The 14,993-nt window shown below is 36.5% G+C and overlaps 1 protein-coding gene across 2 annotated transcripts in view; it reads left to right on the forward strand.

The window, feature by feature from the left end:
- Positions 1-14,993, forward strand: part of WASHC4 (WASH complex subunit 4) — a 43,339-nt gene that overhangs the window by 14,638 nt on the left and 13,708 nt on the right. For both annotated transcript variants that reach the window (XM_065038988.1, XM_065038997.1), the window contains exons 10-22: positions 617-737; positions 2,215-2,338; positions 2,438-2,565; positions 3,485-3,645; positions 5,446-5,572; positions 6,903-7,028; positions 8,276-8,383; positions 9,920-10,066; positions 10,175-10,254; positions 11,163-11,268; positions 12,097-12,213; positions 13,194-13,362; positions 13,505-13,659. In XM_065038988.1, the coding sequence (XP_064895060.1) occupies positions 617-737; positions 2,215-2,338; positions 2,438-2,565; positions 3,485-3,645; positions 5,446-5,572; positions 6,903-7,028; positions 8,276-8,383; positions 9,920-10,066; positions 10,175-10,254; positions 11,163-11,268; positions 12,097-12,213; positions 13,194-13,362; positions 13,505-13,659 (1,669 nt within the window). The remainder of the gene's footprint in view (positions 1-616; positions 738-2,214; positions 2,339-2,437; positions 2,566-3,484; positions 3,646-5,445; positions 5,573-6,902; positions 7,029-8,275; positions 8,384-9,919; positions 10,067-10,174; positions 10,255-11,162; positions 11,269-12,096; positions 12,214-13,193; positions 13,363-13,504; positions 13,660-14,993) is intronic.

Genomic DNA, 14,993 nt, shown 5'->3' on the forward strand with positions numbered 1-14,993 from the left:
TCTTAAGGTGTGAAACATACTCCCACAACATAAAAAAAGCATGTGTGTGTCTTTTGGTTCCAAGAAAGTCAGTCTGGGAACATGGATTTTGATAGCGCCAAGAGTTTTCCAGAGGTTTTGATGAAGGTCAGGGCTGAGCTCCCACTTTGTCATTCTAACAGCACCAGTAAGTTTTTAAAGTGCTGAATGCTATATTTACAGTATGTGATAAGCATCTTGACAGGCAGATATATAAAATATATTCAATAAGAAATCTAATTTTGCAAAGAACTGATCTAAGACTATCCATATCAACCATGGGGATGGGCATACAGATTTAAGAACACTGTCTTAAGTAAAAGCTGAAGGGTCAACAATTATAAAGATAGTTACATTAGTGTAATAACTACTCTGTTTCATTGAAAACCTGAATAAATGGCAGTTACTCAAATGCAAATGGCTTATACAGACCTAGTGGTTTTTTTTCTTCTTCTTTTTTTTTTTTTAAACTTGGGGGTTGCTGCTGGACACAGATGTGGGCAATTAAAATCTGTTATCAGTATAGTACAGGATAAGATAAAACTGTTTTGTGTTTTAATTGTGTTGTATGTATGTGTTCCACACCTAATCCTTGCAGGCTGCTAAAATCTGTCCATCACAACCCCTCTAAGTTTGGGATTCAAGAAGATAAACTGAAGCCATTTGAAAAGCTGCTGTTAAAACTGGAATGCCAGCTGCTTGATGGAATGATATTTCAGGTAGTAAAATTAATGTTTCCTGGTATGATAGGAGAAACTATTACGTTAAAATGACACTCTTTTAGAATGGTTTGCTTGTTTTTTATTTTATTTTGTTCTGGATACGGTGATGTGTGGTTTTAACTCTCTCATCTGTGGATTGGGGAAAATAAAAAAACAAACAAAAACACCACAACAGCAACAACAACAAAGCAAAAACTACATGCTCTGATCCTTGCATTTCTTACATGCTAGAACTGTGCCAGGCTTTGAATGGTAGCAGTGGATGCTTACTGTTTTGCAGAATTAAAGAAACACAGACAACTTGGCATTAGAACTTTATTAGCAGGGAGTCTGTCTTTCACCAGAAATTTCAGTAGTGGTCAGGCTTAGGTCCACTTTATTTTAGTTGCTACTTGAAGTCTACACAGTAGTCTTTAAAATACGTTAAGTGTGACCTCTTGTTATATCTTAAACATGCAAGTGTACAGGTGGATAAGAAGTATTTTTTGAAACAGCCTAAATGTCTTCATCCAAAAAGCTACCTTTTTGAGAAAAGTGTGTATTTGAGACACTGAAATCAGATGTTGTGGTATAGTGGGCAGAAGACAGCATTGCCGAATCTGGTCACAGCAGAGTCAGTTGAACCGGCCTATTGCTCCGTTCTTATTTTTACATCCTAAATGACATAGGAAAGAAAGTTTTGTTCTGTAAAAGCCTCTGAAAGGGAAACTGTAGATAAATAATTAAGCATAATTTGGCTTATTCTTTCAGAGGACATTGCTAGCAGCTATCCATTTTTCATCTTTTAGTTTTTCATCCATTTCTCTAATATTGCATTAGTACAAACACTTCATTATACATTTGAGACATCAGTAGGATTTGTCTGGTATTCATTCAGGAAGTTTCCTGTCTGTCCTGCAAATGCCCCTTCCTAACAAAAATACATTAAAAATATTCTTAAATACAGTTCCATTAAAGACTTTTCTAATATCTTTAGAAAATCTGTAATGTGTTTCTATTTTTTTGGCTGTTTTGTGGGCTTTGGTAATTTTTTTTTTTAAACCGCCACCAGTGGTGTGGGGTTTTATGCTACAAGTTCATGAATCACATCTTGCAAGTGGCTTGCATGATAATCTTGTCTAGTTAACAGATAGTTTGTAATGTATTCTAACTTAATGCAAATACACATCTAGTTTTGTATCACTAGCACATCAAGTGGTTTCTTTAAAAATGTCCCTTAAGAGAAATATGAAGTAAATAAAATGCAGGTTTTTTTTGAATGATGGGTATAAGAGAGGTTTTTATTTTTTTCTTTTCTTATAGTAAATAATTTACACATAGTTAAAAATCTATGTGTTGTGGAGTCTAGGACTAACTTTAGGTTATTCTTAAATCAGTGCCCTCTTGGAGTATTCTTCTCTTGCAAAATCAGCGTTCTTTTAAGACCCAAAATTCATGGCATTATCGTTATGCTTTTTTTTTCCTTTTTGCTTAGGCTGCTATAGAGCAACAATTTGATTCAGTAAATGGTGGAGTGTTGGTGTCGAAGAACAGCACGTTTGCTGAAGAATTTGCTCATACACTTCGCACAGCTTTTGCAAATGTTGAAGCCAAACTTGGTAATGCAAGCTCATGTTTCTTCTGCCGGTTTCACTGTTTCTAAGATTGTTTGTATTGTTTATGTGGAAGTAGACTTCAAAACCTGTGTTTTTCTGCAGGTGAACCTTCAGAAATCGACCAGAGAGATAAATATGTGGGCATCTGTGGCCTCTTTGTACTGCACTTTCAGATTTTTCGGACCATAGATAAGAAATTTTACAAGTCATTGTTGGATGTCTGTAAAAAGGTAAATGCTTTAGTATTTTGTCAATGATTAAGAGGGGAAAAAATCTATAGTAATGAAGTAGGTAATTTTCGTCGTAGTATGGCACAGCACAGACTTGGGACAAGAAAGAATGCACAATTTACCAAAACAAGTCAGAAAGCAAAATTAAGATTTTTCTACTTTTTATAACTTCCTCCCCTACTGCCCCATTTTCTTTTAAAGATGGTCTAAAACCTGTGCACTTACTTAGCAGCAAGGTAAGATAACTTAAAATCACAATTAAAGTGTTTCCTCTCAAGATTAATGAAGCACTGAGGACAAAAAATGTTTTGAGCTACCCTCTTTCCATGAAAATAATACAGGATCTTATATAAATTTTTGATCCAAAACATATTACTTTTTTACATGTATGGCTCCCTGGACACTATTTAAATTGACTTTTTAAATGAACTGCAACTAGGGCTTATTTTTGGAAAAGGGCTTATATTTTGAGCATCCTCAAAAGTCCTGAAAAATCATGCTAGGGCTTATTTTTGGGGTAGGTCTTATTCTGAGGGAAACAGAGTATTAGTACTGTGGGACTAAATAAATGCTTTGGGTTTTGACCTTGTCTATTTTGAAAGACCTGTAAGTACAAAAGTGATTGAGGAATTTTCATATCAAGTGGAATTATAAATTCTCTAATACCATTTAGAATCACCGAGAATGGTAATAACTTTGTGTGTGCTGTCCATAATGGGTTATAGGGGAGAAACCTGTTTTAACATGAACCTAATAACTTTGTAGAAACTATTTATGCAGAAGTAAATGGAATTGCATGTTATGCTTCAAAAGAGGCAAAAGGAACATACATGGTGGCATAGTATTTGATGCAGTTACTGACATTTATTGCTACTTTGTGGTATTCCCCTCTCTTTTTTTCCTTTCCGCCTACCCCCAGGTACCAGCCATCACATTAACTGCTAACATTATCTGGTTTGCTGACAACTTCCTGATTCAGAAGATACCAGCTGCTGCCAAACTTCTGGACAAGAAAAGTATTCATACAATTAAAATGCAAAGGGAGAACTTTCTACAGCAGAAGGCACAGTCACTTACCAAGTATGCTTCCTAAATATTGCTTCATGCTGCTGTTTGCCAAATAGTTTATAAACACAGGGGTTTCTTCATTCAGTGTAGTAGCATGTGCTGGTGTTAATGAACTTTTCCATTTCACCACAGCAATATGTGTGTATTAGCATTGCTGAAAAGGTGTTAGTCAAAACTAAGCTTTCAGGAAAATGTGTGTTATGTCACCAAAATAACAATGTTCCTGGCCATTCTAAATATTTGATTGTTTCAGCTACTTCTATTTCCATACTTTCAACTGTATTTATGGAGGTAATTCACTAGTAGGGTTATAGAGGAATTTTTTTCTGCTTGGTGATGATACATTCTTTGCAAGCATTTATTTCTTCATGACTGTTTTAATTGCTGATTTAATAATCTTTGAAATTATCTGTATTTGAAAAGGCTTCTCTTCTTTTGTACTGTGCATGTTGTTTGCAAGTCACTTTCTTCTCTAAGTTCTTTCTAAAATATATTTAAAGATGAATTGGAATTATTTAGTTGTTGGTCTTATGAACAAGTGTGCTGCACTATGTAGGGAGATAACAGGGCTAAGATTTCTATTTGTGTTGCAGACCAAAACCAGAAGGTGGAAAACGAGGTCTGTGAAATAGAAGTAAAAACTTATATTTTGCAGGTTGTCTTCCAGCCCTATATGCAAGCTGGCAGAACTGGGTTGGAGAGGAGGTGGGAGGGGACGAAAACAGCTCTATGTCTACGTGGTCTTCTGGCAGATTATTTTCACTACCGCCCTATTTCTGTTTCTATCCATCTCTTGCTGGTCATGTCCTACATACATAGGAAGAGTCAAGAGCTCTGACTCAGTTCTTTCCTGGGCTTTAATTCCTGGATGGATCCTCATTGCTCTGCTGCTTTGCTTTTGGTTTTGGGCAGTGATACAAGTCATGTCTTGTGGCTCTTAATCTTAAGAAAAGGTTGAAAAAGATCTGGGTATTTGTGGACATTTTTGAGGATATTGTAATAGAATGCAGATTTTTTGCATCTGCTGATTTGAATTCTGCCAGTAACTTCTTCCTTTTTTACAAGTTCTTGTATTGCCTTTGAAGAGTACTCATATTTAAGGCCAGTTATCAAAGTGTAGGTTTTTTCATGTTGTAATCAATGACCCACATGGATTCCTGCTATAACTGCTACAACATGTAGTCTTGCAGAGTCACAATTCTGTAGCGTGGAATAAATGGCAGTCTTAAAAGTGAACTGTATTGAAACATTTAACTACAACTAGTGTAATCCAAACATATTAACTTCTGGAGAATTATGTTATTTAAGAGCAGTCCAGTTTGGCACTGACGTAATGACAAGTTTTATATATATATATATATATATATGTATATATATATATATACACACATATATATATATAGATGTATATATATATATATATATATAAAAATTCAAACTTGGAGGAAAAAAATTAATGTAACTGTCAGACTTCTTGGTTAGTGTTTGAAAACATTTTCTAGCAGTTGTATTTACTTCTTTAATTTAAAGAAGTGTAGTATATGTACTAAGAGGGCCATTTGTTCTCTGGAAAGATAGATAATTTTGACTTCTTGGGGTATGTTTGTGCAGATATAATTGACAGACTAATCCTTACCAGTACAGAATTAAAATGTGAGTATGAGGTTCTGATACTTTTGGGAATGGAGAGTTATTACTTTGGGGACTGAAGGTTTAACATATTTCCCTTGGAAGAATTTAAGCTTTGGAAAGAGAAAAGAAAATCCTCATACTGTTCTTATTTGAAGTGAGTAACATTGTTTCCTTTTCCAGAGATATGCAGTCATATTATGTTTTTGTGAGCTCGTGGATGACAAAAATGGAATCTCTCTTGTCAAAGGAGCAACGCACGGATAAGTTTGCAGAAGATCTTTTGAACCGCTGCAATGTCTTCATCCAGGTGTGCAGTCTTTTAATGTGGTGATACAGCAAATGATGCAGCAAACTGATGTTTTGGTGCAAATTATTGAATATAAAAACAAATCACAGAGGTTTTGTGATCATCAGTGTGTTATTTTACGATGTGGGATTTCTTCTAAAACTTCACATACTCAGCAGATACTCTTTTAAGTAAATCTGTAAAAGGTACTTCTGTAAGGCATGTGGGGAAAGGAAACCTGCCTAATTATTCGGTGGCTAAAATGTTGACTTTTTCTCTTGACTTACGAAATCAAGAAAGCTTGTTTCCCTATAGTAAAGGTTTTGGTTTTTTTTTTTCCTTTTGAGTCAGTCGTAAGGTACATAAGTTGGACTGAACCAGTGTCTAATTTAGTTTTATTTAGCACAATACATACTTCAAGTAAAGGTTTTGTGTTGTTTCATTGTGCTTTGCCTAGTGATGGTACTTTGCAAGAATCTTAACTACGTTCTGAGGCAGCTGATTTGCTTTTGGCCTACTAACAGCATGTAGTCTTAATGCAAGACACATCTTATTTCTGAATTTATTTTTTGCTGGTTTTGATATGTATCTATCTGCCTGAAGAAAAAACTATGAGAACTGGTGTGTTCTAGAAGCATGATCCTGAATCTTCCGTATTAAAGACGTACATGTACAAGGATCTGTAGTTTTTTATGTTGCAGTTATTTGCAGTGCACTTAAGTAAATTTTACTCTGGAACAAACTGAGTTTCCTAGACCACTTGCTGTCTTTTCCTAGTCTCTTTTTTATTGTTACTACTTTTCCTTTGAAATAAGTTGAATAACATTTTTGTCATGCTGTATGCAATCAACATTGTATTTAAAAACTTGGCATGTGTTGATTTGGAAATGATTGCTTATTCTTTATGAGATGGACAGGTCTATTTAGACAGCACAGAACTGTGTAAGTACTGTCGGTGTATTTATTTCACAGAACCTGGAATTTTTAGTTTGTTTTTCTGATAAGCTGTGTTTTGGAGGGATGGGAGTTGTTTGATGGGTTGGTTTACTGTAGGTCTGAAATTATTAGACCTTTGAGGCTGTGCGATTAATTCACTGAGCTGTGCTTAATTTGAATGGCTCTGGAAGAGGTTAATGATCAGATGATCTAATGACTCGTAGGCAGTTTCATAATGTCTGCCCAATAAAAGGGTCTCCTTCAGCTTTGGGACTTTAGGCTAGTGTATTAGATGGAGTGGTAGGTACTCTGTGAAGAGGCAAAAGTTAGTTCTGTCATATATGAAACAAAACAGAGGACTTATTTGACTGCTATGTTGTGAATATTTTTTCGCCTTTACTCATTTTATTTTTAGGGTTTTCTTTATGCATATAGTCTTAGCACCATCATTAAAACTACAATGAATCTCTACATGTCAGTGCAAAAACCTATGACCAAAACCTCGGTGAAAGCTCTATGCAGACTTGTAGAACTTCTGAAGGTAAGTCACTGGATGAAAACTTTTAATTTCGATATTAACCTCCCTCCCCACCCCACCCCAAAGAAAGGAAAAACAAACACACACAACCCAAAACAAAACAAACAACAACAAAAAACCACCAACACCACTACAAAACCAAAACAAAAAACCACCAACACCACTACAAAACCAAAACAAAAAAAGGACAACACAAAAAAAAACCCCAAACAAATAAAACAACAAACAAAAACCTCAACTAAGTGGGGGCATGTTTTTGCATGGCTTGTTGTTCGCAACTGGGTTTGGTTAGAGAACAGGAGATTTGGGAGACTAGAACTGTTTTACTTAACTTCTAACTGACTTCCTTAGTTGGTGTCACAGAATGATTGAGGTTGGAAGGAACCTCTCGAGGTCATCTGGTCCAACCTCCACCTGCTCAAGCAGGGCCACCTAGAGTCAGTTGTCTGGGTCTGTGTCCACATGACTTTTGAATCTTCAAGGATGGAGACTCCATGACCTCTCTGAGCAATCAGCCTGTGCCATTGCTTGGTCACCCTCATAATAAGATAGTGTTTCCTGATGTTTAGAGGGAACTTCCTGTGCTTCAGTTTGTGCCCACGGCTTCTGGTTCTGTCACTGGGCACCTCTGAAAAGAGCCTGGCTCTGTCTTTTTGCACCCTCCCTTCAGGTTTTTATATACATTGATAAGATTTCCCCTCAACAAGCCTTCTCTTCTCCAGGCTGAACAGTCCCAGTTCTCTCAGCCATTGCTCATATATGAGATGCTCCAGTCCCTTTATCGTCTTTGTGACCCTTGTCTGGACTCTCTTCAATATGTTAATGTCTATCTTGCACTGAGAAGCCCAGAATTGGACTTTATACTCCAGGTGTGGCCTCACCAGTGCTGAGTAGAGGGGAAGAGTCACTTCCCTTGACCTGCCGGCAACACTATGTCTAAAGCAGCCATCAGCCTTCTTTGCAGCAAAGGCACACTGGTGGCTCATGTCCAACTTAGTGTCCACCAGGACCCACAGGTCCTTTTCTGCCGAGCTGCTTTCCAGCTGGATGGCTCCCAGTATATATAGACTCCTGAATGATTTGATTTTTCTCAGTTTCTGAGGGTTGTTTGCAACTGCTACCAACAGTACATTACAAAGTGGAAAGGATCTGTATTTGCAGTGTGGATGAGTCCACCAGCATAATGCCAAATTCTAATGGCAACAGTTTTGGTAACTGCGTGAACTGTTGTGTTTTGGCTTTGACTTCAGGCAATAGAACACATGTTTTACCGAAGAAGTATGGTTGTGGCAGATTCTGTGACGCACATCGCTCAGCATCTGCAATATCAAGCTCTTCACTCTATTTCAATAGCCAAGGTATGTAATCTAAGTTCTAATAATTAATCTTCCCAGCTAAGTGTTTAAAAAACATCTTAATTTTTTATTTCCTACTTTTGCAAAGTCTGTAGCGTTGCTTTATCGTAATGGACAGACATATATGTTTTCTAGTAGGTTAGAGCTTTGCCCTAGAAACTGTACAGCATAGATGGCTATTTTTGATCAAGGACAGGTCTTTTCTTCCTCTAAACTACTGCATCTCTTGTCTGTTCCTCTCTTGTTCTTTTTAGTTTTTATTTCTAGTGATTTTCCTGAACTGACCTTTTCTTATGTCTTTTCTGAAGCACATTCTTCAAACAATCTGTTATAGATCTAAGCAAACAGGCTGTAACTTTTAAAAATCTTTATCTGCTTAGCAAAATAACAGGGGTTAATGCATGATGGCTTATGGGAATCTAGTATGGGCATAAATTCACTATTTTGCAGCTATTTTTTTTTTCTTTGATTAGATCATACTGACATAAATGGCTTACAATTTTAACAGTAAACTTTTGTATTTTGGAAGCTCGTTTGATGTATTTGAAATTTGCCTGTAATCTGAAATTGTGTATCTGGCATCTCCATATATTCCAGCATAAGCAAAAAAAAAAACCCAATACTTCTAAAAAGCTGATACATATATTTATATGTATCAGGAGTGTGTATATATATGTGTGTGTGTGTGTATATATATGTATGTATATATATATGTATCAGGAGTAGCATGAACTGAAGAAGTCTTCAAACAAATGGTTCACATGTAAGTAGATAACTTTCATAACCTTTTCAAATGATATGTGTAATTACATTACAAATTATTTCTAAATGCATAGAAATTTGCTGAGACTTGTCTAGCAATGGATATAAAAGGGAACACATCTGTGAACAATTCTTGATACTTCAACTACTGCTCAGAAAACATGTAAAACACAAATGCTAGTAGATACATTAGTACTAATCTTTTATTATCTGCTCTACTTTGTTTCGAAGTGGTGTAAAGTCTAAGGCATATACCTAACACAGCTTTAGCATGTAAAGTTTGGAGCTTTACAATGAACATATTAGAATCAGAAGTGGTTTTCTTCAAGTCTTTCAGGAAACTGTACCTCTTCCGAGTTATGCTGCTACTTACAAATACGTCTGTGAATTCAACTTCAAAGCTAGAAGACTTGGTTCCCCTCATTTGTTCATGCAAATGTTTTTGCACTTAATCTGTCTGATAAATTTGAATGTATAGAAAATTGCAAGTTGTCATTGTCTACTGTGTTTATACATCTGTTGGCTGTTCAGCTGTAAACTGGATTTTGTTACCAACAACAGGGAGCCACTGATTAAAAATAATTTATAGTGTATAGATAGGTTAATACCACTGAATTGACAAAACCAGTCTGGATTCAGTTAGCTCTGTTCACAAAACATATTTTGTTTGCAGAAATAATCAATTTATGGCAAGTCCATAAGCTTTAGGAAGAAGAGGTAAGCTATTGCTTTTGGGCTTAAGTAACATTTCTCTGAATTTCTTTTTCTGTCATCAAGAAAAGAGTAATTTCTGATAAAAAGTACAGTGAGCAACGCCTGGATGTCCTCTCTGCTTTGGTGTTGGCTGAGAACACCCTCAATGGGCCAAGTACAAAACAGAGGCGACTGATTGTTTCCCTTGCACTGAGCGTTGGAACACAGATGGTAAGTGCCGTGACTGTTCCAGACCTTTGCTTGTTTGGTGTAATATCTTATGAATAAATACAGTCTTTTTTCCTTTTTTTTTTTTTTTTTTTTCCTTCATTTGCACAGAAAACTTTTAAAGATGAAGAACTCATTCCACTTCAGTTAGTTCTGAAAAAACTGGACTTGATCAGTGAACTTATAGAGCGGTAAGTGGTGGCATGTGTTACATAGAAGGCTGTGTAGTGTGTCACTGGGGGAACTGGATTCTTCAGTGTGCAAATTGCAATATCTGGTAGCTGCATGCTGGTGGTGATTTTTGCATGTATTGTAGACTAGGGGTGGACAGAAAGAATTCCAGAGCTAAGCCTGAAGCTCTCAGGTCTTCAGACAAGTCATATTTTACCTAGCTGTTGCCAATTAGGTAATCTGTTTCTCTGATGGTGTAGAAATTCCATCAGTTTCTTGGGTAGCTTGGCTTTATGTTAAGTCGAAGTCTTCCTCTTAACCCAAACCCCAAAGTTACGGGTTAATACCAATCTGTTTGGGAGATGAGGTTGTTAGTTCACACGTGACACCATGCTTTACCGTTGCTGGATTTTCAGTGCACACTCAGGTTACATCATGTTGGCCACCTGAGAGCCAGGTGCATATCTGGGTTCCACACATACCTTATGGAGAGAGACAAACACTTTCAGTGCATGACTCATGGTATAAATTCCTGGAATAAGTGTTGTACACAGTTTATATCAAGAAAGGTCTGTTTCTCTTTTTTTGACTTATAGGAGAAATTTAGAATGTATGTTTGACCTCTAGGCTGCTACTTGCATGCAATAAGAAAATATTTAAGATTTTGCGGTAATCTAAGGTTTAATTCTTACTGAGATTGAGTAAACCTTTTTTCTAAAATGTACCTTGTATGTATAAATAAAAGAAATAAAATTCTTGATTAAATAACTTTCTTTTGAAGGAGAATACACCTGGAACATTAAATTAAAAATGTAAAATTTAAGCTTTAAAAGCAGTTAGTTTTAGTTGAAACACACTAAAATAGATACCACTGTTAAAAGAATGGCTTCTTCCAATTCTATGTCTAATAAGTAACCTTGTATTCTAGAGTTCGAGCACAATGTGACTGTTGTTTCTTATACTGGCATCGAGCAGTCTTTCCAATCTATTTAGATGATGTGTATGAAAATGCAGTTGATTCTGCTAGGCTACATGTAAGTAATAATGTTAGTAACTTAGTTTAACAAGCTGCTGTAGTAGGAGGGATACAGAGGGGAAGATGGTAAAGCTTACACTGAAACTATTAAGGAAAAGACTGGGGGTGTGGGGAGGGAAGTAAAACCCAGACAGGAGTTACTACCAAGTTAGAAATTTCTTCTCAATGTAGAGGATATAAAAGTAATCTTTGTTCTAAATCTGATTAAAGTATATCTGTTAGATTGCTCTAAAAATCTCATGTTACTGTTGTTGACTCAGGATCTCTGTGTGTTTGTCTGTCCCTCTCTTCATTCATTCTAATTTGAAATGAACACCTTTTGCTAGACTTGAACACTAAAAGCTTTCATTCCACATTGTGATTATCTATTTCTAGAGCACATATCATTGTGTTCAGTGATGCTGTGTGGGATAGCTCTCCTCTAGCTTTTTCTACTCCTCATCTCTCCTCCCCTCTGTGAAGTATCAAGTTATTTGCTGCAGAAGCGAATCATGCTTTGGCATGCTAATCCTGATAAAAGTCAATCATCTGTTCCAGTATTGTGCATGCCATGGTCAATTACAGAACTAAAATGATTATAGTGCAGATAATTTCAGGTGAAATAGATAATGATTATGACCTTTCGGCAAACTGATTAGTAGCAACTAAATACTTCAGATGAACACGTTAAGGACAGGAAACTTCAGTAGGGCTTATGAAGTCTATTTTTAATAGAAATGGGAAGACTCTAGTGATTTTGATTTGTTTGTTAGCTTTGAACACTCTTTGAGATGCTGTTGACATGTCTGTCAATCTGTTTGGTAAGCATAATAGTTTCTTTTTTCAGTATATGTTTAGTGCACTACGGGACTGTGTACCTGCTATGATGCATGCAAGACACTTGGAGTCTTACGAAGTGCTTCTGGAATGCTATGACAAAGAAATCATGGAAGTGCTCAATGAGGTAGTTTGTTGTGAATGGAAATTAGAAGCAAGGCTTGGAGTATCTTATAGGGCAGTATTAATTGTACCAAACCTGATATGATCTATAAAAGAGACCTATATAACAGAGAGAGAGAGAGACCTTTGAGATTGGTGTGAAGTATTTTAATAAATAAGAAAGTGTTCCCTGAGGATTTGGGTCATTTGAGACCTATTAATAGTATCTGTGTTGGCTGGGAACATGAAAATAATGCACTCCAAATTACTTAAATTGGCAAAACCTCAGTTACAGATTTAGCTATGCAGACAGAGGAGTGCTTTTTGTCAGATTAGCTTCTGGTTGTATGAATGCCTAAAATAAGTACTGCTGCTCTTAGTATGTATGCATAGTGCTTAGTAATGAAGGCTCTGTAAATGTAGGCGGCTTCTTTAGTCAGTTATTATCTAAAATTATGAAGGATTCTTGACAGAGAGAAAATGTGAATTCAGATTTCCCAAGTTCTACATTTTAACCTTTGAACCACTCTTTGTTTGACTAGTTCAAAGCCAAACATTAGGTATTCTGCAGAAAATTAGGCCAAGTTGCTTATTGCCAGACTCTTCCTCACTGAGTTAGGTCTTACTATTATCTAGGTAGATAGCCCTAAGCCTCGTTCACCTTAAGATAAGAAGTGAGAATACTGAAGTTTAAATTGTGTAAAACTCCTATGTGGAAGTTTTAATCATGTGCAGAATGGCATTAGGCGGCTAAACCCTAGACCTTTTCAGCTGTGGAGCTTTTTCTTGCTATTGTGTACTAAAGCAAGAACACAGGCATTAAGTATCCTTCTGGTTCCCAAGTATTGATTTGCTTTGACTTGTGTGACCCCGCCAAAATAAGCCTGTCTTCACTAGTTTAATGAGTCTTTCACGTATCTCCAAAGAGAGATGTTAGTTTTGCTAACAAAGTATCGTAACTGGACACCGAACATGACTGATTTTTTTTAAAACTTCCCTGTATAGCACTTGCTGGACAAATTATGTAAAGAGATAGAAAAGGACCTGCGCTTATCAGTTCATACACACCTAAAGCTGGATGACAGAAACCCCTTCAGAGTTGGTATGAAGGATCTAGCTCACTTCTTCTTTCTGAACCCAATACGTTTTTTCAATCGATTCATTGACATAAAAGGTGAGGAGTTATAAGTTTTCTTGATTCCATTTCTTTCATCTCTGTTACACTTTGGCTTAGTATATCTTTTAATTTTTTTTTTCTGTGCTTCTCTAACTAGATGGGTAGCATCATTTTAGTTCATCCTTTTATGTGTTTACAGCTTATGTAACCCACTATTTGGACAAGACCTTCTACAACTTAACAACTGTAGCTCTTCATGACTGGGCCACCTACAGTGAAATGAGAAACCTAGCAACTCAGCGCTATGGTTTAAGTATGACTGAAGCACATCTTCCCAGCCAGACTCTGGAACAGGTACAGTGCCTGCAGGATACAAATATAATTTGTTCTGTTACATTGTATTACTCGCTAGCTATTCAAAGGACTGAGTTGTTGAAATGAAAGTACCCAAGAGTAGAGAACTGTTTGGAAGAAGTGGCCTTTAGCTTCTTGTTGACTACTGAGACACAACTTTTACCTACTTTTTGAGGTAACACTGATATCATTTAATTTCGTGTTGGACTTGTGTGGTATCATTTATTTTTTAATGTAAGATTTATTAAAATCAGGGATACAAAGTCAGGGAATGTCTTCTCAAAAATTCAGTATCAGCAATTTGGCAAGCAATATATCTGGAATACAACGGTCACAAGTCTGGAATGACCTTTGAATGGTGGATCTCTTCTCTGGTTTATTGCTTGCTTCTCAGCAGGATCTGCTTAGTCATCATCACTGTTTCACAGGCTGGACATGGAGGACATTTGTACTTAGCTTGATAGAAGAGTGACTGAGAGCCTCCTAGAAAGCACCAAACATGGTTACACATAAAGCTGTAGTTTCATCAAGTTAATGGTGAAGGTATTCATTGTTACATGGTTGGTGCAAAAGAAAGGCAACTTGCATGTTTCTGAAGACTTCATTTCAGGAGTTTTAGTATCTTGGATATTTTTGGCAGTTAGCTTCATTCCCTCTTTTAGGTTAGCACATTGGTAAAGGCATTAGAAATGCAGCCTCTTTTTTCTGTTGTTCACAATGGCTTTGTCTTCCTAAGTTGAAAGAAGGCATAGAGCTAAGAACTCTAGCTGCTTCTTGGTATGAAAGTGCTGAGGATTAGTTTTTGTTTCTGGCCTTGGCTTTGTGTTACAATATTTGGCTATCACGTTGTTATAAATAATTAAACCATTTAACAATGTTGGCTTAATAATATTCATTCTGGTATTAGCTTTACCTCAAACAAAGATACTCCACACTCCCTTCTCCCCCAGCCCTGATAATCTATACACTCAGTTGTGCCAAGGAGTTTAAATAACATCCTCTCTATGCACAATGATACTAAAGGGACCCTTTCAAGCAAAACAATTGTAAAACCTAGAAATATAAAACTTCAGTGTTCTAGTCAGGTTGGGCAAAAGCAGCTAGTTGCTTGTGTCCCTGTAGAAATCTATGTGTCTGTAGAAATCTCTAAGGCAAGATTCCATTTTATAGAATCAGAGAACAGCCAAATTTTTAATTCGAGCTTGTGCAGCGGACTGGAGGGTTTCTTACTTTCAGGGGAAGTTGGAAAAAACAGGCAGAAGTATAAGTTTTAAAATGTGAGCTGAGCTGCTTTTTTCTCCTCTGAGCATTATCTTACAGACACTGAACAAGAA

The sequence above is a fragment of the Columba livia genome, chromosome 1, assembly GCF_036013475.1.
Source record: "Columba livia isolate bColLiv1 breed racing homer chromosome 1, bColLiv1.pat.W.v2, whole genome shotgun sequence".
In the NCBI taxonomy this organism is placed as follows: domain Eukaryota; kingdom Metazoa; phylum Chordata; class Aves; order Columbiformes; family Columbidae; genus Columba; species Columba livia.